Source organism: Motacilla alba, chromosome 17 (assembly GCF_015832195.1).
Source record: "Motacilla alba alba isolate MOTALB_02 chromosome 17, Motacilla_alba_V1.0_pri, whole genome shotgun sequence".
NCBI classification, from domain to species: domain Eukaryota; kingdom Metazoa; phylum Chordata; class Aves; order Passeriformes; family Motacillidae; genus Motacilla; species Motacilla alba.
The window spans coordinates 11153740-11178826 of record NC_052032.1 but is presented as its reverse complement, the minus strand read 5'-3'; the positions used below and the strand labels follow the sequence as shown (position 1 = coordinate 11178826).

The window sequence follows — 25087 nt, the reverse complement described above, 5'->3', positions numbered from 1 at the left end:
CACTTTTAACTAGAGCACATTCAGATATTGACCAATGTGCTCTCTGGCATCTGCTTCAAACCTCTGTGTGGGTTAACTCATCTCCAGGTCTTTTGCAAACATTGTTTTAACATGCTTAAACCCCCAAATCATAAGTATTAAGTTATTAAAAAACAATAACTTGAAATTGGTAGAGTCAATGCTGGACATCTTGGAGATGACTTTCATGTTACTGAGCAAAACTCCCAGAACACAATCATCATGTAATAGAATAAAGACTAGATTTTCATCTACTCTAAACTGTTACTTTTCACTAGTATATTTAACTTTGTAAATTTGCTTATACTCATATAGAAAGACAGTCATTCTGGATTTTACTTAGCAGAAACACCCTAAAACATCTTCAGCCAAGGGCTTTTTGCTCAGCTCTTAATAAAACTAATGACTAAGTAATCTTTCTGTAACATTTCCCAATGCCTGAAGAAAAGATCAGTACTTACTTGTAATTGTCATCTTCTACAAACTTCTGAAGTTCTTCAATGTAACGGACAGACTTCAAATACTTTTGCACATGGGGAAGTGTTGTGAGATGATCTATAGGGTGTTCAAACAAACAAACAAAAACCATTGACATTTATGTCATCCAAAATTAACATTTTTTCAGTTTGTTTTTCTTTTTTTTCTGGTTCTTATGATACCTTCATGGAAACAGAATTTGAACCTCCCTAAAAAGTAAATTGGGCAGATATACTACTTTGACTCTAAAAAGGTGTTAAAGACTTGATTGAGCAAAAGTGATGCTCTCAAGAAAATACAGATGCATTTCATCATCAGGAAAGCTGGTGGATTTTATTAGATGCTATCTCACTGGTGGAAAAAAATTATCTGCTGCAAAACTGCTTGAATTTTTTATTCATTGTTCTGGGGAAAATCAAAGCCTGTAGCCATAGGTATTAGAGGTTCTCATATGTCTAAGAACTGAGGAGACTTAAAAGTTATTAAATAACAAATTAATAATTGCAATGCTGAATATCAAGAATGAAAGACACTACGTTCAGAATGACAGAAAAACCTCTTGACACATGGTGCATGGACAGGAACATGCCTCATAGTACATAACTTAAGTTTTGCGCTCTTGTAAAGGTAACTGTTTTAAAGGCATCCATTATCCCACAATATTGTTTCAAGGCCGTATTTTAATTTTCATCTTAGTTTTAACAAAGGACTCAAAGTTAATGCAAAGCACTGCAGCAAGATACCAAAACTGTCAAAAGGAAAGGGTCAATGAAATAAGGAGGTTTTTTTGTCATCCAAAGTATTCAGAGACAACATGAAACTCACAATAAGAAAATGACACCTGAATAATCCAACTGTCCAGAATCATACGTAATTATGCCCAGTTCCTACCTTTAAATACTTTGAAACACCGAAGTTGACAAAAAAGGGCTGGATACTTAAGCATACACAGTTAACATCTCACCTTGTTTTTTCACAATCCAACAATCCTTTTTCTTTAAGTTCTCCAAAACAGCAGCTTTTAAATTTTCTGAATTTTATTGTTTAGCTGCACTTAAGGCTTTTCAGCTTGTTACAAGTTTAAGCAACGAAAAGTCATGCTAAGTCACCAAGAGTACACTGAGTAGTCACTAAGACACCAAAACCGGCACATTTATTGATATACATCTTCACTAGCAGGCTAGAACTGCAGAAATTATTTTTAGAGTAAAATTCTATTAACAAAAAGAAACAACCCCTTGTTCTCCTGACTTCATCCAGGAGCAACATACGTGCAAAAGCTTAGCATATTGAACAACTGCAGTGTAGACTGAAATATTTGTATTTCGTTTTGTAAATATGTGACCAGGATGCTAACAACAAAATGATAACCAAATGAACACATTCCACACTCTAGACATTGTATATATTGCAAAGTAAAGGGAAGATATTAAGATAATTCTCTCTGATTTCCTCTGGTGGAAACAGTATATAAGCCAAAGGCAATAGCTGCACTTGAAAGTATGTAATTTGTACCCCACATGCAACAGTAAACTCTTCACAGCCTCTGTTATAGCTCTTACAATTTCGAATAAGTGCTTATCTGCCCAATTTACCGGTAAGACTGAAGCTACACAGTGGAAGCTACATTACTTACTAGTGTTCAACTCTACCAACATTAGCCTCTTGTGTTCCCTCAAAATCTGCTTCCACAATTTCGCACTAAAGAAATTTTAGTTAAGGTTTGATAGGCATAACAAAATTTACCAACCATAGTTGCAGGACACTTGCAGATCAGCTATTATTCGGAGAATATTGTTCATTTGATTGGATCTTTGCTCATTCTCCATGATGCTGTCTGAAGCAGGATATGCAGAATCTATGTAGATTAAATCCAAGAGATAAATTCCTGAAACAAACAAATCAATCAACCAATTGGTCTAGTGTTTCAAACAGAAACAGTTGCATAATTTTTAATGCATATAGCAGCCAGAAGCTGTTTACCCACCCTGTGCTCTCAGCCCATTAAACAAAGGAGAGCTTGGGATTTGCATTTTGAAAATTTCCATAATTACTGCTTGAGTTCTAGTATACCCCTTAAAAAGACAGAAAAGCTTTTTTGCACTTAGGCTACTGCCTACTATGAGCAATTTGGAGGACCATAAAAAGGACACTAAAAAAAGAGTGAGAGCTGCCCCAGGCAGTGGTGCTGAGTCGGGGGACACAATGCTGCTGGCTCCCATGACCAGAGACCACTGCAATACCTCCTTTGTCTGCCACCAGTGTGGAAGATCTCCATTAACTTTTCTGCTCTGAGACTTAGGAATATTTTATGGAAATCCCTTGCAAGACTTTTTCTCACTCAAGCTGAGCTCGCCACATATCTGTTTCCTCAGATCTCTACCATCTTGACCAGTACATTGCTCATTGGATCACATTGTATTAGGTCCAGCATTAGCCAGGTTCCAATACCTAATTTCTTTAGGTTTTTACCTTATTCATTCATGCATTCTGAAAAAGCCTTACACTGTTTAGGGAGGAATGAATGAAGAAATCACATGACCTGTTATTGAAAACTAAAGAGACAGACAAAGAGGCGACAACAAGCCAGAACAAATTCAGTTTGTTATGAACTGTTTAATGCTTTGCCTGGAAATCATAAGGCCATAACTGTCTCTCAAGTGCCCAGCAATCTGTGAATTTGGACTATGAAAGGACCATATATGCCCATCAGACCCACTGACATGATAAACAGAAGAGTGCTCCAGAGACCAAAGGTAATTTAATAATCCCACCAAAACCAAAATGGACATTTAGACCTTGCAAATGAGTGGAACAGAGCTGGATTAACAATAGAACAACATACAAAACATGGGAATTTCCAGTCATGCTGGAGTTAAAACAAAGCAAAAAGATGCTTAGAAATCAGGTCAAGTTTTATAGTCTAGTTTAACTTTCTGCAATAACATAGATCAGTCCTTCAAAAATTTTCATCTCATATTAAAAATCCTCTCCTTAAGAAATATATCTCATATATATATATATATATATATATATATAATTTTATATGTTTTATATATAATCATAGTTATACATATTTTTATATAGCTCATAACCTCATAAAGGTACATAAATAAGTACCTTTTACAAACCAGAGGTTCATATGACTCTGACTACCTTAACAGTTTTATCTTAACAGTAACCTGTGGTATTTATGGCTTTCTCCCAAAAAGTATCTTCTAAAAACCATTCTCATCTTCGTTTCTCTCTCTAAATAGTTCTACCTCTAGAAAGACAGAATGATGTATCATCAAAAGTTATGAATTTTTTGAATTATTGTTTTATTTGCTGTCTTTTCTTAAAACAAAACAAAACAACCCTCTGTTTTTGTAATTTATATTAGTAGTTGGCAGTTCTGGACCTACTAATTAAGTATGCCAATGTGATTCACTTCTCTCAGCTACAGTAATTTCCCAAGCCAAAGGATGAGTTTAAAGGAATATATACAAAAGCAGAGAGGTAAAAAAGGAAAAAAGTATGACTTTGTGTGATTAGAAGACAATTTTGTACAAGTTTGTCAAGGGCAGCAATACCTGCTCTTTCTTTGTCCTTTTACACTCTTGTGAAGATAAGCTATTAATCATAGCAGTTTATTATACCGCATACTAAATTTCACATATTAACTAGAGAAATATAAACAGCACGTTTGCCCTGCTTTGTTTCCACGTCTTAGTCTTAGCTTTTAGAGGGGGAAAAACAAACCCAATTATTATTTTCACCTTTTCTGAACTTTACTTGAACAAGGGTTTCAACCACACTGGGAAGTGCTTCAGCCATCATCCCATACACTCGAGAGATCCTAACACCTATGCAAGGCCAGCACAGACCAGTCACCTTACACCTCAGAATGAGGGAAGAACTCCAATTTCCCTAATATTGGAGCGGCTTTGTAGCAGTTTAGTGTTGAGCAAATCCTGAGTCCCAAAGGTTTTGCAATGGCCCAGAGGTCATACCTAGACTGAGGCTCCATACAGCAGCTCTTCACTGTCCTCTCTTGCCAAGTGGCACATTAAAACATAGTTAGAGTTATGACTGTAAAGTTTCTATTTGCTCACAGCCTCTCCACTGCAACACACCTTACGGCAGCCTGGGTCAAGGCCACTTTCCAGCTATTTTGAGCAAGTCTGCAGCTTTTCTCATTGATATTAAATGTATAAACACATTTCCACTCTGCAGCAGTGGTTGTAAGCATTTTTTCAGGACAAAGAATCTATTTTCCAGGACAACATACAGATGAGGACCAACAAGGTATACAAGCACCAAAAAGGATGAAAGGTGTTAGCCTAGGCCCTGCAAATTCCAAATAAAAGTGTAAGGAAATGGGCTTTTGGTAGGTAGTGGGGTGCAGGAAGAAAAAAACCCAAACTGAAAAATGTCAAAAAAATTAAACAATGTAATATGCTAGAATATGAAAGAACACATTTTTTGTAATTACAAATCAAGCTACCCCTTTCCCATATTGTTCCTCTCCCTCTCTTCCTTCAAAGCAAGAAGGATAATTAAGTTTTATGATTTTTTTTTTCAATCTTGGCAGTGATACTTTAAACTCTTCTATATATTTGATGTGACAGTAGGCATAGATAAGAAGCAGTTCATTTTGCACAGAGGAATGACAAAATTATTCCCTTCAGCAAAAGACTTCAAGACCCGTTTCTCAAAGGAAAGCCTCAGAGCTGCCCCATGCCAAAGCAAACACACAGCACTAGCTTTTCAAACTTTGGCTCACATTTGTGCTACTGTGCACTGAAAAAAGCTAGGATGTGAGGCCACCGGGATATTTTCCAGAGGGTGAGCTCATGGGCAGCTTCTTCCACAGGCAAGTATCATTTTCCAGTGATACTCACTTTTCTCCATTGTCACCAGAACTAATTTTGCAGCTGGATATTGTATGCAGACAACAGTGTTCATTAGTTTATGGTCCCATGGAAGTAACAACACATGCTAAGGAAAAGCACAGCCAAATAATCCAGGACTACTTTTATTAATGAAAATCACTCTGTGTAAAAGGGACAAATTATTTTTAAGTTGGTGAAAGAAAACCACACCTGTAACACTAAGGTTTTTAACTTGTACTGGAGAGTTCAAACAAAGAAGTAATATTAGGAACAGTTTAAAGACAGGAAAACATTAATATGGCAAAAAAGTGAACTTCAAACGTAGCAGTCCATGCCACCCACGGAGCACATTTTGAGTCCTCCATCCACTAGACAACAATTTCTAAGGCTAAATTCTACTGAAAAAAAATATTTATGGAGAACTGCAGTACTCAGCAAGACGCAAACCTAAGTCTGTATACTCGTGTCTTAATTTACAGTTAAGCTTCTCCTATTATTTTCTTTATTCAATACTCAAGGCTTCTGAGAAAGTAGCACTGAGGCAGATAATAAATAAGCATACTTTGGAGTTGAAGGGTACTAACAAAGCGGTCTCAAGAAAAATACTCCCAAGCCCTCAAAAAATCAGTGGTTATTCAGCGTCACTCAGTTCTGAAGAACCTGAACTGGAGCATGTAAGCTTTAAAATGTTCACGAACAACTACAGCACGCAAATTGTTCCTCATTAAGAAAGGCTGATATAACATGCTATGAAAGACAAAAAACTTTCAGTCAAGTAAATAAAATGTACAAATTTATACTAATGAGAAAAGCTGGGCAGGTATTTCTTTAAAAAGCCGTAACAGAAACAAAGAGGAATCTGTTTTTTAAGGCATTTTCCTGCAAGTTAGAAAGCCTGGGTTCAAGTTTTCTGTTTTGCCACAGATTTCTTTTACCTGAGCAGCATCATTTATTCTTAACAATTCAAAATTTGGGGGGTTTATGACAATTTGCAGGCACAAGGTGTAATCCAAAACTTGCAGCACCTAAGATTGTTTCACAAATATACACAGTTTCAAAACTGATCATAAAAAACATCTGTGCAGATAAAGACTGAAAACTTGTATCGTTATCGACTATGTCTTTTTTACTTTTTATTTTTTTAAACTTTTTAAATAATGACTATAAAACTATACTGAAAAATAGTAGGGCTAACAAACAAAAAATTAGGTCGTTAAACCACCCCACTACTACATGCCTGATATATAGTTTCATGCATAGTGATCTGTTAAGGGTTTGTGCAATTCTGCAAATGCAAGTAAGCTACGAAACAGCTGATGTATGATATTTTTGTCAGTGAAACATTCCCTACTTCGCAACAAAAAATAATTAGCCGATAGAGAAGTATTTCACACAAGCCTGGGGACTTCAATATATTATTCTTAGGTAATATTTTGATCAAGTACTATAATAAACTATCACAGTTATTTGGTAAATTGTACTATTACTGTGAAAGCCACAAACACATGGTGTAAAAGGAGGTTAAAAAAACCTTAAATGTTTTAATGAACAATTAAGTTCCCTACTTACAATCATGTACACTTCTAAAGATATTCACAGCCCCTGAATGCACATATGCTGCTGAGTAACACAGATGTCTGGGCACAGAGCATTCCTTCAGCACAGGAAGCAGAGTCTGCAAGACACGCAGTAACTGGCACACGTAACAGAAGAGAATCTATGGAAAGTAATTATTTTCCATTTTTGCTCCTCACAACTTGAATAATGACACTGGTTTGACAGGAGGACTAGAAGAGACAAGGATATATTTCCAATTTGTAGTCAACTATATTTATGAAAGCATTTTCCTACATACAGTAAGGTGGTTGTATCACACTAAACAAAGCAGAGGACAGAGGGACAGTAACTTATCAATTAACTATGTGGTAGAAAGTCCAAACTACTACAGTCAGCAGTTTGTAAAACCAAAGACACCATTGTTAGGAGATTAGCTCATAGGCAAAAAAGCCAACTGTTTTGTGGTATTGCTGGTTTCAAGAAGACTGGATATTTTCCAGGGATTAAGGGCTGGAAAAATTTTCTACAAAACCAAATGTATATACTGGTTAACCTTGGTAGGATTCAGAATACTCTAAAAAAATCTGAAGACAAACCTTTGCTAAGGCAACACCATGTGATTTGTAGCATACAGAAATGTATTCATCATGTCTCAAGAGAGACTTTACACATTTATGACATGGTCCCATGGACGGCCGTCAAGGTGATTACAGGATTGGAAAGCTTGCCATGTGAAAAAAGGCTAAAGGAATTGGGTTTGTTCAGCTTAGAGAAGTGAAGAGGCAGGAAGGGAACCTAACTGCTCTTCCAGTACACACAGAGCAGTCACAGGGAAGATGGAAATACTCTCTCCAGAGTGACAGCAACAGGTCAAGAAGTGATGGGGGAGCATTCTATCTGCAGATACGCAAATTTCTTCTCTGCGAATACACTTAAATATTGAAATAGGTTTCCGAGAGGAGGATGGCAATTTCCCTTGCTGGAAATACTCAAGACATGGCTTGACTGGACACTGGGTAACCTAATTTATGGCCCTGCTTTCTACAGAAGGTAGATCAGATAATCTGCAGGGATCTCTTCAAGCCACAACTCTACTGTTCTATGACAATTTTGAAAAATGTGCTGCCCTATACCTGCATATCTATTATTGAAGGGGAGTTTGGAGTACAGCAGTTATATGGACTAATTTGCTGCAGCGGGAAGGCTTTGTACGTACAAGCAGACAATGGACCCTAATTTTAACTCTGAATAAAGCAAGTACTTCAAGCAATCTCTTTTACAATGTGATATAAGCAAAATTTACCTTATGAAAATGTAGAGCTAGAGAGGGCACCTTATTTTGGTGTACCGTGAATCATCTCTGACCGGTGCAGATCATTTTGTTATCCACTGAAACAGGCTAAAAAAATTCTGAAGCTCTCTGGACCTTTCTACCAAAGCTTTCCCCCTAAACAAATCAGGTTTCCTCCAGAATACTGTCAATTTTATTTTTTTCATTTTCTCCCAAAACTCAGCTATTTCCTAATACTTTTCCCATGAATCAGGAAAAATATATTACAGAAGATTAAATGCTGCAACAATGATGCATATTAACATTTTTAAACATATGCTATCCAATGTCAGAAAGCAGAAAATACTTCAGAAAAGACTATAGGAAAAAGGCAAAGGTATAATAGCTGTTTTCCAGATGTTGCTTCCTGTCAGCAGCAAGTAGTGGTTAGGGACTTCCTGAGACACATCTTACATAAACACTTTTGGGTTTAAGTCTGGGTGGTAATTTTTCTTTACAATGTTTTTTCTCTGGATCCATCCATTTTTTCTTTCTCCTACTATTCCTACAAAACCACTTTTCCTTTTTTTAATTTTGGGTTTGAAAGATCTTGTGGCAAATGAATCTGGCAATTGAACTGCATCTTGTCTGGAAAAACAATCTATTTGATTTTTCAAAGTTTATCTTTTTAAGACTAGCTCATTCTTATCTCTTTCTGCTTACTCGAATTTCTGATCAGTGACTTAAGGTTAATTTCTATGACCAGATGTTTTATAGTATTTTCACTCATTCTCAAAGCCAAGTCTTTCAAATCACTCCTTGCCAACTGCATTATCCTGCTGAAGACAACTGTCAGACTTCACAGCCAGAAATAACTGGATGTTACTACCTTTCTGCTAGTAGGGTGTTTTGTTCTCTAATCATAGACTTTAATACAAGATGATCGCAAAGATTCTCAGGATGAAGGACAAATCAACAATGAAATCTTCTGCAAATCACATCATTCAGCCCAAAGCCTCTTAAAAGAACCAGTGAACTGCACTTCACAGCATCACAAATCCAAGGAAAAGGTATGCCCATTTGGTCCAAGCAGAATGCCCACACAAAGGCAAATCCCGTTTTCTCTCTTCAGTCCTTCCCAAGGAGCAAATGCCTACTGTTATCCTAACAATTCAGTTATGCTACAAACACCTGGCACATCCAAGTAAAAGCTCCCTGTCATCTATCAAGTCGGCACAACTTCTCTTTTTCCTGGTAGACAAAACTGCAACAGGTTGAAGACATAGGCTTTGTTTTATGCTATTTGGAACAACCCATGCACAAAAGCTTACAGGTTATTTAGACAGCTTTTTAGAGACAAAAAAGCACTCAGTACTTAATCAAAACATGTTTCTTGTTCAGCAAAGAGGACAGTCAAAGAAACAGAGTTTGACTAATTTTGATTTTTCAAATATTTTATTTATAACATAATTACCTGTAAGAGAACACTTAATGGCTAAAAAATACACCACAAGAGAAATCTCTAGGCTCCTTCACTGAGTAAAAATTTTAGGCATTTAAGTGAATTTATTTAAGTGCCCTAAAATCAATGGACCTAAACTATATGTTAAAGAGCTTAAAAGTGGTTGTGGATGCTTTATAAATATGGGCCTAAATCAACAACCTCATCCTCAGGAAATAGTTTTTTTTCAAGAACCTTGGTGCTGTAGGGCATAATTTCAAGTTAGAAACCTCTATTTTCCTACAAAAGCAAAGAATCTAAAACTGTTAATTTTAAAATGAAAACTAAATACTCCACCTAAGTAGTAATCTAGCTAGATAATCATCTATCTAGCTCTACAAGCAGTTAGGAACTGGAGAAACTGATCAGGAAACCACGACAGGAAACAACCACTCTAATATCCTGACAAACACTCATGGCAACCCACTCCCTTCACTCTTCCTGCCGTCACTTCCCTCCCTCCAGCAGCTCTGCCTATCCTAGGCTGAAAAAGCACCTTGGGAAGGAAGGAGTGTAACTCATACACATGTTGAAAGAAAGTTTAATGGGAATATTGCTAAATCGGTAAAAAATTAACAGAATTATCACTTTCTGATTCTATTAAGCCAGCTTTTTCAGTATAAAACTGATACATTGGAAAACCTTTGGACTGCTTTAATCCCAGACTATGCTCCTAACTAGCACTGAAATGGCCACTCCACTCAGTGGTCCTCTCTCTTTAGAACTGACTGGAATAAGCTCCTGAGTTAAAACAGAAAATAATTAACATAACAACAGTAAATTGAAGGAATCACAGGCCATACAGGGAAGGTACAAAAAAACTTTAGAAGCCTAAGGCATATTGAATTGATAGTGTAATATAGTCAGACATGGGGTTTTCTCCTGACATTCACTTTTATGATGGAAATAATTTGTCATTATAATAATAACTACTTGTCATGTTTTAACTTGGACAGAACTGGTTTTAATACAGTATACTTAAACCTCTTTATTTGTCCTCTGGTTAACTCAAGCGCCCTCATACTGGTTTCCTCCAATTCTAGAAAACCCAAGTATCTTCAAAACTGACTGACAAATTTCAAACAAGCCCATTATTACAATATAATGCAGCTTTCTTATGATGTCAATGATACACAGTGACTGAATCAACCATTTGGTTTCCTAAACCGCAATAAAAAAAACATTTTTATGTTGCAAAGTTTCACTTTTAATTTGCTAATTTCTTTGCAGGATTCCCAGCAAGTTATAAAGGAATTTAAATTCATTCATTCATTCATTCATTCAACAAATCTTTTTTAAACCCAGAGCCAATTGCTAATAACCAAAAACATTCTACACACAGACAGTTTCATAATAGGAAATTTTTAGAGGTTCTAGGAAAATTGCAGGAATTCCCATCATTCGAATGAGAAACAGGCTTTAGATTACCAGGACAAGTATGAAGAATCGTTCAAAATGCACGGAGGTTCAGCCAAAGAATGAATTCTCAATCTGCATTAGAATGTTTTCAGAGCTTGCTTAAATTTGGACAATGTTATTGTCCATTATTTCTACTTTCTAGCGGTTGCCTGACAACAATGACCTAGGAAGTACTAAGAAAGGAGCCCGTCAGCGCTACACAGAGCTAGTCTGCTGGCTCCGCTGGCGCCCGCCCGAGTGCCGGGGATGAACATCCATCTCTGCATCCCCGAGCACGCTGTGACGAGATCCGAGGCAGGAAGTGCCCCCCGCCCCCCGACATTTTGGGGCCGAGTCCCGTGCAGTTACCCACCCTCGCTGCCCTTGCTCTCACAAAGCGGACCCGCGTTCCCCGCGGTCTCCCCAGTTTCCCCATAGCCCCGGCATCAGCGCTGTTTCGCGGCCGAAACTCGGCTCCCCCGGGGCCGGGTCGGCGGCCGGGGCGGGGAGGGCTCAGCCGGGGCGGCCGAGGCACGAAGCTCCTCCCGGCAGCCCCACAGCCGCGGCGGCCGGGGGTGGAGGCAGCTCGCCCGTCCAACCAGCGCCCGGCAGCTCGCCGCTGCTTCGCCTTCTCTCCCCCTTTCCCGGCCAGGATAAGCCTGCCACAAAGAGCAGGGGTTCAAATGAGGCAGCTCCAGGCTGCCTGAAGGGACGGCGGGGAGCGCCGAGCGCCCCGCGGGAACGTACCGCTTCGGACGCGGGGAGCAGCCCAGAACGGTCTCGAGCAAGAAAAACGCAGAAGAGGAAAAGAACTGCAGAAGAGGAAAAGAATCCCCAGCACGTCCCGTCTGGTCCCAGCACGGCACACGCGGACTGCGGGTCGCCGAGGCGATGGCACCGCGGTCGGGCCGCGGCGGCAGCTGCTGAGGGAGCGGCCGAGGAGCCAGCGCAGCCGAGCAGCCGCGGTAAGGACGGGCACTGCCGGGGGCTGCCGCTGGGTGCGGCGGGGTCCGAACGCGCGGCTCCGAGCTCCCGCGGCACGGAGCCACCCGCCAATGCAAGCTGGGCAGAGTAGGACTGCTCCCTAACATAAAGCAGCAAGCCTGCTTTCTGACTTCAAAAGAACAAAAAATACCCCCGAGCCCAAACAAAAATCCGTCACGTATTAAAATAAAAGTTGTAAAGATAGCTGAGACATGATGTGCCAGGCAGTGAAAAGCCTTGGTATTATTTTCAAGAATACGATTTTATTTTTAAAGAAAATCTTATTTTTGCACGTAACTTTGATCTTCACACTTCTCTAAACTTGCCATCCAATAATTTTTCTAGGACATACTATTTTCTAAAGGACTATCTGTCTTAAAAATTGTGAAACCTCCCTTCAGTCTTTTTTACAGTCATGTCTGATTAGGGAGATACAAAACTTTGATACTTAAACAGTCTGGAAAGTAAATATTTGAAGTATTTCACAAAAACTTAATTAAAAAAAGAAACTAGCATTTATGAGTACATTCATGTAGGCATCAAAGTATTACATGGTCTAACTGCTATTTTTCATCGGTAAAATGAGTCACATTTATTAAAATATTAATCTCTTTAAAGGCTGCTATGGACAATGTGCATGCACACATATGAGCACACACAGTATGAGCACTTTCTGGTAGTGATTGGATTAAGTGAAAATAAGGTGAGGCCACTGTTAAGGGAAGCAACAACAAAAGCAGTGTTTTCTTTCAGTAATTACATTCCACATCTATGACAGAACTTTAGTAAAGCACAAAGAACAATCCACAAACAACTAAAATTCTTGGTAATCAAGAAGAAAATTTGTACTTCTTGCAACTTAAGTTTTTCACCAAAACTTGAAGAAAGTTACATGACAACAAAAGATACATAAACTTCTGCAGTTTCTTGCAGCAACTGATAGTATTTCAAAACAAAAGTTCTCCAAGACCTCATGAAGACACTCCCGTTCTGATGTGTTGCTAAATCATCCAATCCCCTCATTAGAAAAAATATTACCTTTTAAGAAAACTGAAATGGTGCTTGAACTAAAATTTCAATTTTAAATGGGCAGAAAATCTGACAAGAGAATGTATTCTAACACAAGTATCTTAAAGGAATTAATTGGTTAATGCCAGTGTGGCACTTTTTACACTGGAAGTAAGTAACTAGTGGTAAAACTGCAAAAGTGATTCCCCCTGTAAGTTTGGAGTTAAAATTTTCAATTCAGTTTAGTATCATGTTTTCATAACTAGCACTGCCTGCTACTATGTGTCAGCCCTTTCCTATGTATTTACTTTAGAACTTAGAGCCCAACTTAAAACTTTTTTTTCCATACATGTGGTCTACATATTACTGTGCTGTATTTTCACTGTGAATTGCTGTTTCCTTTAACAAAACAAAAACAAACAAAAAAACCCCCACTATCTAGGTTTTTCACAGGAATACTTTTCATCTAAAAGTTAAGATGTGAGTTTATTCTAAAAGAAACCCTGCAGCAGTGGAAGTCCCTCCTCTTAGAAAAGAGCAAACTTCACATTAAGTTTGAAGATTACCTTTGAGAGGTAAAAATTGACAGGATAATTTAACACAATTCCATGGAAGAAAACGTGGGAAGGAATAAAAAACAGAGCATGAGCTCTAAGACAAGGGACAGGGAGTAGGAAAGCAAGCAGATTCAAAAAAATTCATGCTTGTCTGTCTTATCACAATGGTGTTGTGAAATCCAGATCATATTACTGGCTTGGTGCCTGGAACATGCCAGCTAACTTTAAGTCCACAAACACTGGCTATCAAAGGATTCTGTAGAAGCAAAAACCTAAGATTTGTTTAAAAAAATGCAAAACCAAGCCTTCTGATCTTTTCATAGCAGGATTTTACGTTTTCAACACCCTTGCTTCATTTGCTTTTATAATGCAATAAAAATGTAAAACTGCACTAATATGAAAATATCATTCATTATCAAAGACAAAAGTATTAAACAGAGAAGATGTGTTGCTAGCTGTTCATGTTTCTTCTTTAGAATGCACAGCTATCAAATTATGTATGAATTCACAATAAAATACAGCAGTTTATCTTCTAGAGAATAAATGCTGTCTTAGCTAACACTATGCCCTTAGTGAACATGCCTTCCTTTATATGCCTCAGTGCCTGAGGACTCTGCACAGAAGATGGCATATCAGAGGTACAGAGGAAAAGACAGCCCATCAAAAGGACTCTGGCCTCGTTTTATTAAATATGACCAGCACAAAACCCAGTGATTAACAGTGGTTTAGCATAGCTGAATGAGATCATTTGTATGTATGGTATCATTTTTTCTTCATAGTCAAAGAAACCATTTCAGAAAATATGAGTATTATGCAAAGTGTGTGTGTGTTATCCTTTTTATATATGTGTTTTTTACCTATCTGGGTATTCTAAAAGGCTTTGATGTGTGAGAGTAATTACACAGTGCATTCAGTTCTGGCACGCTGGACCTACATGAACTCTTAACAATCCAGCCTCTAGACTGTAAGCTCTTCCTCAGTCAGAGCAGTTTGTAGAGATGGAAATAAATGCTGAGTGCTGGACCTTGCCTATCCACTCTCTAATTAAATGGAAGTCAACTATTACAAAAAACACCAACCCACACCACAAAAATGAAACCCTACACAGAAAATGGAGTGAAATATTAAAAGAAATTAACCCCCACGATCCTGAAATTAACTTTTAAGGTATGTAATACTCTGGGAGCCTTTTTAGGGAGGCTGAGTGACAATGATTATTGTAAAAACAACAGCTGTTATCCCTAAGATGCAATGACTTAAATGGAGAATCCTGCTTTAGTTTCATAGCTTCTGAGCATTCTGCTTAAGACTAAGTCACATAGGAAACCTACTGCATCATCTTGTTTACAATAATTATCATAGCCCAGTAAACTATTAATGCCTCCTTAGTTCCTCAGCTGCAGCATACAAGCCACCAAAAATCTTTTCTAACTTGTTAAAGTTTGCTGCTGTCTGCTTCATACACCAGGTTCTCACTATTCCACAAACCAAACAGGTAGTGTTTTTTCTTATCTTTGCAGTAAACTCAACTACACTGCAGTCCAAATAGCTACTCAAGTCCCCAGAAATGATCTTGTTGTAACATCTGAGTTTTAGCACAGAAAACTGCCTTCTCTGTAAAGCAGTCCCCAAGGGTAGAGAGGGTGCCATGTGTCATGTGTTCGAAAGCTGCCTGTCCGTGGATCAGTGCATCACCGTGTCACACCTATGTTTCTCTGGCTTTGTTGCAGTTTACTATACATAGAAATACAAGAGCAGCAGCAAGAAGCGGTTCTATTACATTTACCTACTGGGATTTGTTATGTTCCTTATCTGAAGAAATAAGCCATAATAATGCAATTTAAGATACAATTTAAGAGCTACTGGCAGAGGGCAAGGGGAGGGGAGCCAGAGAAACAGGAAGAACTGTGTGATCAGCAAGCAACAGCAGCAGTCAAGTACAGAGGGTATCAGCAATTACAGGGCACAGGAGAAAACTGGAAGCTAATGTCCTAGGCGTCAGATATGATCTTCCTCTCACCTGGGAAGGAATTCTAATGTCCTAAGAATCTGATGTTCTGCTACTCAAAGAGGAAGGTATTAAAAAAGCATTAAATCCTTCCTTAAAATTGTTTCTCTGGCTTCCTTCACTTCTTTCTCCATTCCAAAAAGCTTTTTTGTCCCTGAAAGATTAATCATTGAGAGCTGCTCAAATGATCATGTTGTGAACTTCATTTTAATCCAACTGCAGAAAGGAAGGAATGCCATTTTTCATGTAGTCTTTCCCAATATGCAACAGATAGGTCTCATTCTAATCACTTTTTTTTTAACCAAAGAAATACGAACAGTAAGAGACTTACAAAATTATCATATACAGACTGCAGGAAGGAGGACAGCGGATGACAGTATGATTCTTGTTTCTGGTTAGAGAATGCCCCAGTACAAACAATGTCACTTTCCTTCCACTGATTTTTCTTTTAAGAAGAACATCTTAGAAAAGGCAACATGCACACAAGATCATGACAGGGAAACACTTCAGGACAGTCTAATTATGCTGATGTCATTCACTGGTGGCCTGCCATCTGCAACCACTGGTCAAAGCCATATGTAGGTTTTATGTACCCTCTAGAATAGGCTTTCTAGAGAGGGGTCACTCACATGGTCAGGCAGTGGGACTAGATGATCATTAAGATGGTATGTTATAATGAGGCTGATGAACTCTGGCCCATTATTTTCTTACACAGTTCTTAAAAAAATCAGGAGAAAAATCTGTTACATGTTGCTCTTTCTTCAGCTCAGAAAAGTATGGGCACCCCAAAGCCATACTCAAAGCAGAGAGATGCCGATATGAGGTGCTGTAACAGACAGAAGTGAACTCTGAGAAAAAAATGAGCTTCTTTTCAGTGGTCACAATAAGTATAGGTTTAGAGGAGGGGAAAAAAGGATATTAGAATTCCAACAGCAAAATAAAACTATTTTACACCTATATGCAAGAGACATGTGCAAAACCACTCATCTGTGCAGGAACACGAGGCCTGGAAAACTGCCAGGTTTTCCAAGTGTGACCTGCTGTGCAAATGCTGATTATGCAAGTTAAAGCTGTCTGGGGTGAATTTATGTTCCCTATTTTCCAAGACTCCAAATAGCATTGCTTTACTTACAGAAACTGTGTCAAACTCCAGATTTTCATCTAACATGTTTTCAAGATTTTTGAGAAGTTCTGTACAGCACAACTCCTTTCTACTTGCAAAATTAAAATGAGTTTATTCCAAATAAGAAACTGAGGAAAAGTATATAACCAAAAATTTTTAGAAGGATTAAGTCCTAGTCACTTTGTTTGAATCTTTTGCAGAAACATCTATTGTTTATTTCACAAAAACAGAAAAATACAAATGACAACTATATCTCTTCTCAGTATGAATAATAAAGGATGCATATCCAGCATTAGCTTGACATTAAAAAAAAAAAAACCCTCTTAAAAGTCAGTAGCTGCCTAGAATCATAAAACCATAGAAAGATACAACTACTCCCCATGATGTCTCCTTTAATCAACACAAGTAGATGCTGGACCTCATTTGTACACATAGTTACTACGTACTATTTTGTAAGTTTTAGAAGGGATGATAATTTCTTAAATTCACACTGATTTATCTACTCATTACTGTTAAATTTATTTTAAAACAGATTTTACGAAGTTCTTTGCCGAAGAATATTTGACAGGAATTAGAGGATCATGATGACAACAAGATTCATCTGTTTAATACTAGTAACTGTTGTGGGAGTTACTACAAGTGAAACACAGGAATTTGAAGGCAATGACAAGGAAAAAGCTCAAGAATTCATTTACATGAATAGATACAAGCGTTCCAGTGACGCACAGGACAAATGCACTTACACCTTTATTGTACCTCAGCAGAGAGTGACAGGTGCCATTTGTGTTAATTCTAAGGAGCCTGAAGTTCTGCTTGAAAACAGGGTAAATAAACAAGAATTACAGTTACTTAACAATGAACTTCTTAAACAAAAGAGACAAATAGAAACTCTCCAGCAACTGGTAGAAGTGGATGGTGGAATTGTTAATGAAGTTAAACTCTTAAGAAAAGAGAGCAGAAATATGAATTCTCGTGTCACACAGCTCTACATGCAGCTATTACATGAAATTATCCGAAAACGTGATAACGCCTTGGAACTTTCTCAACTTGAAAATAAGATTTTGAACCAAACTGCAGACATGTTGCAGCTTGCAAACAAATACAAAGACTTAGAGCACAAGTATCAACATTTGATGACAATTGCCAATAATCAGACAATAATAATTGCCCAGCTGGAAGAACATTGTCAAAGAATGCCATCCATAAAGCCACTGCCACAAACTCCACAACCACCAATTAAAGTGTACCAGCCTCCTGCTTACAATCGCATTAATAACCAGATATCTACTAATGAGATTCAAAGTGATCAGAACTTAAAGGTTCTGCCACCTACCTTACCAACCATGCCTGCAGTTACTAGTATTCCAACTTCAACTGATAAACCGTCTGGTAAGTAATATTATCGATGCATTTACATTAGTGTATGCTAATATGCAGTGGGCAACATTTAATTGTAATATCAAAAATGCAGTCAGAATTTATTTAGCTAGTGAATTTTACACACATGCTGTAGTAGAAACACAGAAAGAAAGCAAACCAAAAACCTGTGAATGTCTAAGACAGACACGCTAGCCCCACATATTTTTCTCATGTTTCTTTGCTAAGACAAACCCATAATTTATATTACATATAGCCCACATATTTTTCTCATGTTTCTTTGCTAAGACAAACCCATAATTTATATTACATATAGCCCACATATTTTTCTCATGTTTCTTTGCTAAGACAACCCCATCATTTATATTACATATATGAGATAAAGGACTTTCAGAAAAATCTTACAAAGTCATCTAAATTTTATTTACCTTGGCTCAAGATAAACTGCTCAAGGTAAACTGCAACAATTCATGACATCTGAAGGAGTTTGACACTGTGTAAACATATGAAATTATTACAAGTTTTTTGATCTAGCATCTGATAATGTGCTTGTGTAATTAAAAAAGGAGTAAGTATCTGCTCTGTACCTTATATGGGGCACTTGTTCTGTAGACAGGAGCAAAAGGAAGTAAGTGCTGGAATAGTAACGGGATTTTATACAGCCCTTAGTAAGAGTCTTAGGAGTTCTGCCACAAGCATGACTTGATGATGTGAAATCACACTGGGGATCAACTGATCTACGTGATAACAAAATAACAGGTAAAGAACTCCGTTTCACCTATGGTTCCACATTTGAAAAAAAAAAAACAACAAAAAAAACCCAACAACAAACCCAAACCAATTCAGGTATGTGTTCCATACTGCTCTTGCCTGTGTGGACAACACATACCTTCTTCAGAAAAAAGTCAGAGAGTCACAGATCTCTGAACTCGGAGCTAACTGAAATAGAGTAATGCAGGGGAACTGCACTCAATATATTTCAAATATTGGCTATTTAAGGACATCAACAAACATTTTAGGATTATCCAATAATGCAACTGCCACACGTTAAAAACCAAACAACCCCTGTATTGTTTCTCCATGGAAATGCTCACAATGAAAGAAACTTGAGCAAATAAGCACTGAGTCTCTTAAGTCTAAGTCTCTAAAACATTTTGCTACAAAGCAGTATTTTCACAGAATTGCCAAAGATAGTGCACCAAAGCCTGCATTGTGGCACGCAAAACCTCTGCCAGAAATATCATGATGCTGATGTACTATGTAAGGAAAAATTCTCAGAAGAAAATCAGGTCTACTACAACTCTTTTGGAGCAATAAACCATGGCCTCTCTAGTAATTACATTTTTACTTCAATCTCAAAGTAGGTTCAAGCTTGGAACATTATTCCCCTATCTTTCTGGAAATGAAATACCTTTCCCCTTCATTCCCTTACACTCTTTGAAAACTTGTTAATCGGTCCACATCCTCCTTGTGCTTTCAAGTCCTTAAACTGGAGCTGAGGATTCACTATCAAACAGCAGAACAGAAAAGTTACTTCTAGTGCAGTGATAGCAGTATATGCTTCAGTAAGGCTCCTAGTCAGAAGATCTGACAAGCCTTACTCCTTCAGTGGGCAGGGAGAATCAATCCAGCGATTCTAATTGTGCGGATTCTTGTTGACTTCACTCTTCTGCTGAGGAAGCAAAGCAGCTGGGGGGAGTCTATCTGCAGACATCAACACAGACTATAAATCACTTATCTCTGAATTTATAAATCATTTATTTCTGAATATCTCAGATTCATTAAAACAGAATCTATCTTATCACTGGAGATAATTTATTGAAAAAACTCAAAAAAGCATAAGCTCTTTATGGACTCTATTGAACTGAAGGAAAAAAAATGCATTCTCCTTCTGAAAACAAGACTGTGTTAACTGCAATTTCTGTGAATTCAAAGTATATTAAAGAGTCCTCTCATTTTTATAAAGTTTCTCTCATCAGCACCCTATGTTAAAAAAAAATCTTAGTTTCTATGTTATGTTGGAATTTGTTAAGGTGGCAGCAGTAAGACCTACACCCTGAATTTATGTTGTTGCTTCCACGGTTAATGCCTGTGCCAGTGACATTTTTGGGGATCTAAAAAGCTGAATTTCTCAAAGACAGAATCAAGGTCAAACTTACTGTTTTGTTTTCTAAAGGAAATTCTTATTTATCTATGGAGTCATTCATATTTAGTTTCTTCGAATATATAATTGATGGTAAAAGTACCAGTGCAGCTGCCTTAAAAAAATTTTTTTTCAAAATCTACCTTTACCAGTAACTCATTGTGAAATGTTCCAGAAAAAGTTGCAATAAATGGATCTGTTTCAATACACTTGGTGGATGCTCGTCCTTTAATCAGAGGAAAAGTACGCTATTCAGTGAAACCAAACTAGTATAAAAAGCTACCAACTCAAATACTGCTCTGCTTCAAAGAAATGAGCAATGGCAGTTTGATGCAGAGCCTTTCTGTTTTGACACAGGGCCCTGGAGAGACTGTCTACAAGCATTAGAAGACGGCCATGACACAAGCTCCATCTATCTTGTAAAACCAGAAAACACAAACCAGCTTATGCAGGTCTGGTGTGACCAACGACATGACCCTGGTGGCTGGACTGTCATTCAGAGACGGCTGGACGGCTCTGTCAACTTTTTCAGGAACTGGGAAACATACAAGGTTAGGACAAGAGAGCCGATTAATGTCTTCCACCCTCTAGAACTTGCCGATAAAGTTCATTTAAAGGGTGGATTTAGAGTCTAGCCAAAAGCCTACTTGAAAAAGAACTCGTGTGTTTACCCTTCCAGAAGAGGAAGTCTCTATGAAATAATTTACTGCATTTTCTACTTAAGAATACACTAAGATTTACCACTAACACAGATGTAGGATATTAACATGCTTCTCTTGCTTCCTTTACAGCAAGGATTTGGTAATATAGATGGAGAATATTGGCTTGGATTAGAAAACATTTATTGGTTAACAAATCAAGGCAACTACAAACTGCTCATAACAATGGAAGACTGGTCAGGTCGAAAAGTATTTGCTGAGTATGCCAGCTTCAGACTGGAGCCAGAGAGTGAGTACTACAAGCTGAGACTGGGACGCTACAACGGCAACGCGGGAGATTCTTTCACTTGGCACAACGGCAAACAGTTCACCACGCTAGACCGGGACCACGACGTATATACAGGTAGGAGGTCCCTCTCAGCTGCCGTGCCATTTTTGCCTTTCTATCCCTGCCCTCCCCTCTTTATCTCTTTTTTTTGAAAAAGGAAAAATACTTATGGTCATACATACCAAAAAAACAAACAAACAAAAAAATTTGCACTTACGAAGGGATTTGTCAATTAGTACCTTATGAAATACAAACTGATGTGTCAACCCTTATATCTACTAACATCAAAATCAAAAGTTTTTACACTAGACAAGGGTCTGTAAAATACGCCACAAAGGGTTATTTGAAACAGTAACTTCAGGCAAGAGAAAGTAACAAAAAGGATTCTATCTGTAGAACCTAACTACTTAGCTGATTCCTGAAAAAGCCTAAGTTCACTTGGTACCACAGGATATCTACATGTTAAACATACAGTTACTAAAAAAAGCCTAGAACAACCACCCAACAAATGAAGTTTTGTACTTTGCTTGCTTTAAGATTTTTCATTTACTTCTCAGCCTGAACTGGAGCTTTCTTTTGCAGGTAACTGTGCTCATTACCAGAAGGGAGGATGGTGGTACAATGCATGTGCTCACTCAAATCTCAATGGAGTCTGGTATCGGGGAGGACACTACCGCAGTCGGTATCAGGATGGTGTTTACTGGGCTGAATTCCGGGGAGGTTCATATTCACTAAAGAAAGTTGTTATGATGATAAGACCTAACCCTAACACATTTCACTGAAATAACTCTTCTCTTGGTTTGCTTTGTTGTTCTAAAAAATCACATAAAGCTATGATTTTATTACCTGAAATTACCTTTTCAGAAATGAGGAATGTAAGATACTGTACATTTATTGATAAGGTATGAGGGCTTGTATATTAGATTTTCAAGAATCATCCCTGGAAAAAGAGCTGAAGAAAAGGAACTGTAATAACATTCAGAACACCTCTTGGTCCTATTAGAACTTGCAGTTTAGATGAAAACTGTAGATAAACTTCCTGGTTTTTATTCCCTGTAAATTAAGTTTGGATGATAAAAATATTGCCACCACATTTAAGTATTTTTGTATGTTATGTATAAATATTCTCAAATACAGGAAATATTACAAACTGTACAGCAAGAGTTTTATTATTATTATTGTTGTTACTATAAGCAATCATTTGACACAGGAATCATATCCTTTGAACTAAGTAGCTGGTATATGTACATTAGTATGATGATTATGTAATCTTTGTTAACTACCATGAATAAAGTTAGCACTATATAATTCTGTTTGGAGAGCAGATACTCAAACTGTTATTGTCCCTATAAATCTGGCCTTTTCCCTTCACTTTGTGCATTCATATAATATGCTCCTATAAAAGTTCACTATTAATTCAAATATTTTAGATTAAAAACATTAATTATTTCTTACCAAAATGAAGTAGCTACTTGCACATGGAAATTAATCTAGATTTATAATAGCTATTATGTCCTCTATAGCCAACATGTTATACTACACAACTGTTACGGTATTTTGTACCTGACTTCAGTGATTACCTGCTGTGTAGCCTCTATAATCAGAAATGGCTGGATATAAATTAAAGGGTCTATCCAACTTTGCAGGCAAATGATGGATACCAATTTATAAGCTATTTAATAGCCTTAGCCTTTAGCTAAAAAATTATATAGAGAACTTATCCGTAGCAAAAAAAGTTATTTTAAACATATTTCACAATTATTACTGTCTAATTATTAAACAGATTTACTCATTTATATGTAGAGGTCAGTCACACTTACGAAATACAGACTGGCTAATTCTAATATTCTTCTGAGATAGATTTCTATAACAGATTGTTAACACACCCATTACAAACAAACTACTACAAAAAATGCAAGCTAAAGAATGCATAGAAGAGGCAGAGTGAAAGCCTCTAGAAGTTCAACATATTTTTTGGTCAGCCTGTATGACACTGAGTGTTTGTGTGTGTGTGTTTGCATACTTTTCCCTTATCACCTCATCACATCTTTACCACAGTATGACGTGTGACATAGCATGTGCTGTATATAACTGAAAGTAGGGTTTTTAATATATTAGATTACCCCTGTAATATTGTAACCCTTAATAAAGTACCAAATGTTATTTTGACATGTTGAGATTTCATCTTGTTGTAGTTCAGATTACTACACAATAGTCTGCCTCTGATTCAAACAAACTCGGATATGCAACCAGGGTTGGCGTGTGTGAACTGCTGAAATATTCCAACATAAAAAAGCAAAACAATTTTCAGCTGAAAAAAATACAGAATTTCCACACAGCCCAGGGAGGAACAACTTTTTGAAGGTTATATGAAACACACACATTTTTCAAACCGTATTCAAGCTTTATCTTCCATGAGGTTATCTACTGAATTCTGGAAAAGATTTGTATTTAAGGTTAGAAATATTAAATGCACTTACTGGCCCTAAAGCCTGGCTGCAGTACTCTTAAAATTAGTAGCATTAAGGCTACTTCATGCTTGGCTTGAGGAAAGAACACACAAGTTCAGGTATGCATTGTGCAGATCTCAAGAATGAGGCATTCCCTAGAAAAGCTATTACAGTTGTTCTTCTGTAGCTGGAGATACGTCTGGAAATACATCTTTATAGTATACACTCAAAACAGGCTTTCAACTCATGTTCAAGCTGACAGTCTTTTGTTAAAATAATCATATTTCTTAACCTTTTTACCTAAAAGGCAATTTACCTAGATATTCATCCATGTAATTAAAAAAGATAATGCACAGAAGTTGGTCCATGATTATCTGGAGATACCACATGTGAGAACAGAACTTATTATTTTTTTCATAAAATTTGCATATTTGCATAAAATAATTTTAAACACAGAGTCTGGCACATCAAAAATAATTAAACATTAGGGATTTGGAACTTATACTGTGAAGTTATTGGCAGAACCACAGATTTCACTATGCTTATTTTTTTAAAAAGACACACAACAGAACTCAGTTTGCACTAGGTCCACCGACTGTAGTAGATGACATTACTACAAACTGTGAAAGGCCTTAGTTTTTCCCATTTCCCTAATTATTTCCAAAGGTTTCAATTACATTACTTCACTGTTCCCCAAAAGTACATCTTTGGCAACCCTGCAGTCTAAAAATCCCATACCATATACCTTCCTATCATTAGCAAAAGCACATTAGGTGACTTTATACAAGAGAGAATTGCAGCACTATGGAGAAGATTACTAGCAACTGCAATTCTCCTGTAAACCTCCATTTCAAGCTGTGCCACAGGAAGCTGACATTGCTCTTCTGAATTTTTGAAATATCTCTACCTTTTTCAGAAGAGTAAAGAAAATGCTGTCAAACTAATACATTATCTATGTATCAGGAATGAAACAGTGGGGCTCCACCTATAGCATTCAGACAAAAGGCTGTCACAATATTCATGTAACCTGAGAATACAACTAGCTATTCTTTTGTATACACATTTCCAAAGAATTCTTGCCTGAAACTGTTCGATTAGCGTTTAAAGTTTTCATAATTCCCCCACTGTTATATCCCAAGTGGAAAAGAAGCAAACAGCGCAACAAATCCACAGATTGTAAGATGATACCCCACTTTGCTTGTTCTGTGACATACAGAGAGAACCTAGAAGATCACCAGCAGTGAAGACAAGAAAACACTAACTAGCAATTACAGCCATGAATTTTCAAAACAATGTGACTGCTATTTTTTCCTTACATCACACTGTGGCTGAACACTTCCAACAGTCCACATCCC

General features: G+C 37.4%; 2 protein-coding genes across 8 annotated transcripts in view; one reads left to right on the top strand and one right to left on the bottom strand.

Annotated features, from left to right (window-relative positions):
* RALGPS1 (Ral GEF with PH domain and SH3 binding motif 1) overlaps positions 1-25087 on the bottom strand; it is a 71995-nt gene that overhangs the window by 29526 nt on the left and 17382 nt on the right. For all 7 annotated transcript variants that reach the window (XR_005259280.1, XM_038156458.1, XM_038156463.1 and 4 more), the window contains exons 11-12: positions 2246-2383; positions 480-573 (exon numbers count right to left, since the gene is read on the bottom strand). Coding sequence is in view for 6 of the 7 variants with exons in the window: in XM_038156458.1 (XP_038012386.1) it covers positions 480-573; positions 2246-2383 (232 nt within the window). In the remaining variant the exon portion in view is untranslated. The remainder of the gene's footprint in view (positions 1-479; positions 574-2245; positions 2384-25087) is intronic.
* ANGPTL2 (angiopoietin like 2) lies at positions 11526-23451 on the top strand. Its single transcript, XM_038156464.1, has 5 exons — positions 11526-12060; positions 17308-18164; positions 20653-20846; positions 21087-21357; positions 21865-23451. Exons 2-5 carry the CDS (start codon positions 17357-17359, stop codon positions 22062-22064), a joined length of 1473 nt encoding a protein of 490 aa, XP_038012392.1. The 5' UTR covers positions 11526-12060; positions 17308-17356; the 3' UTR covers positions 22065-23451.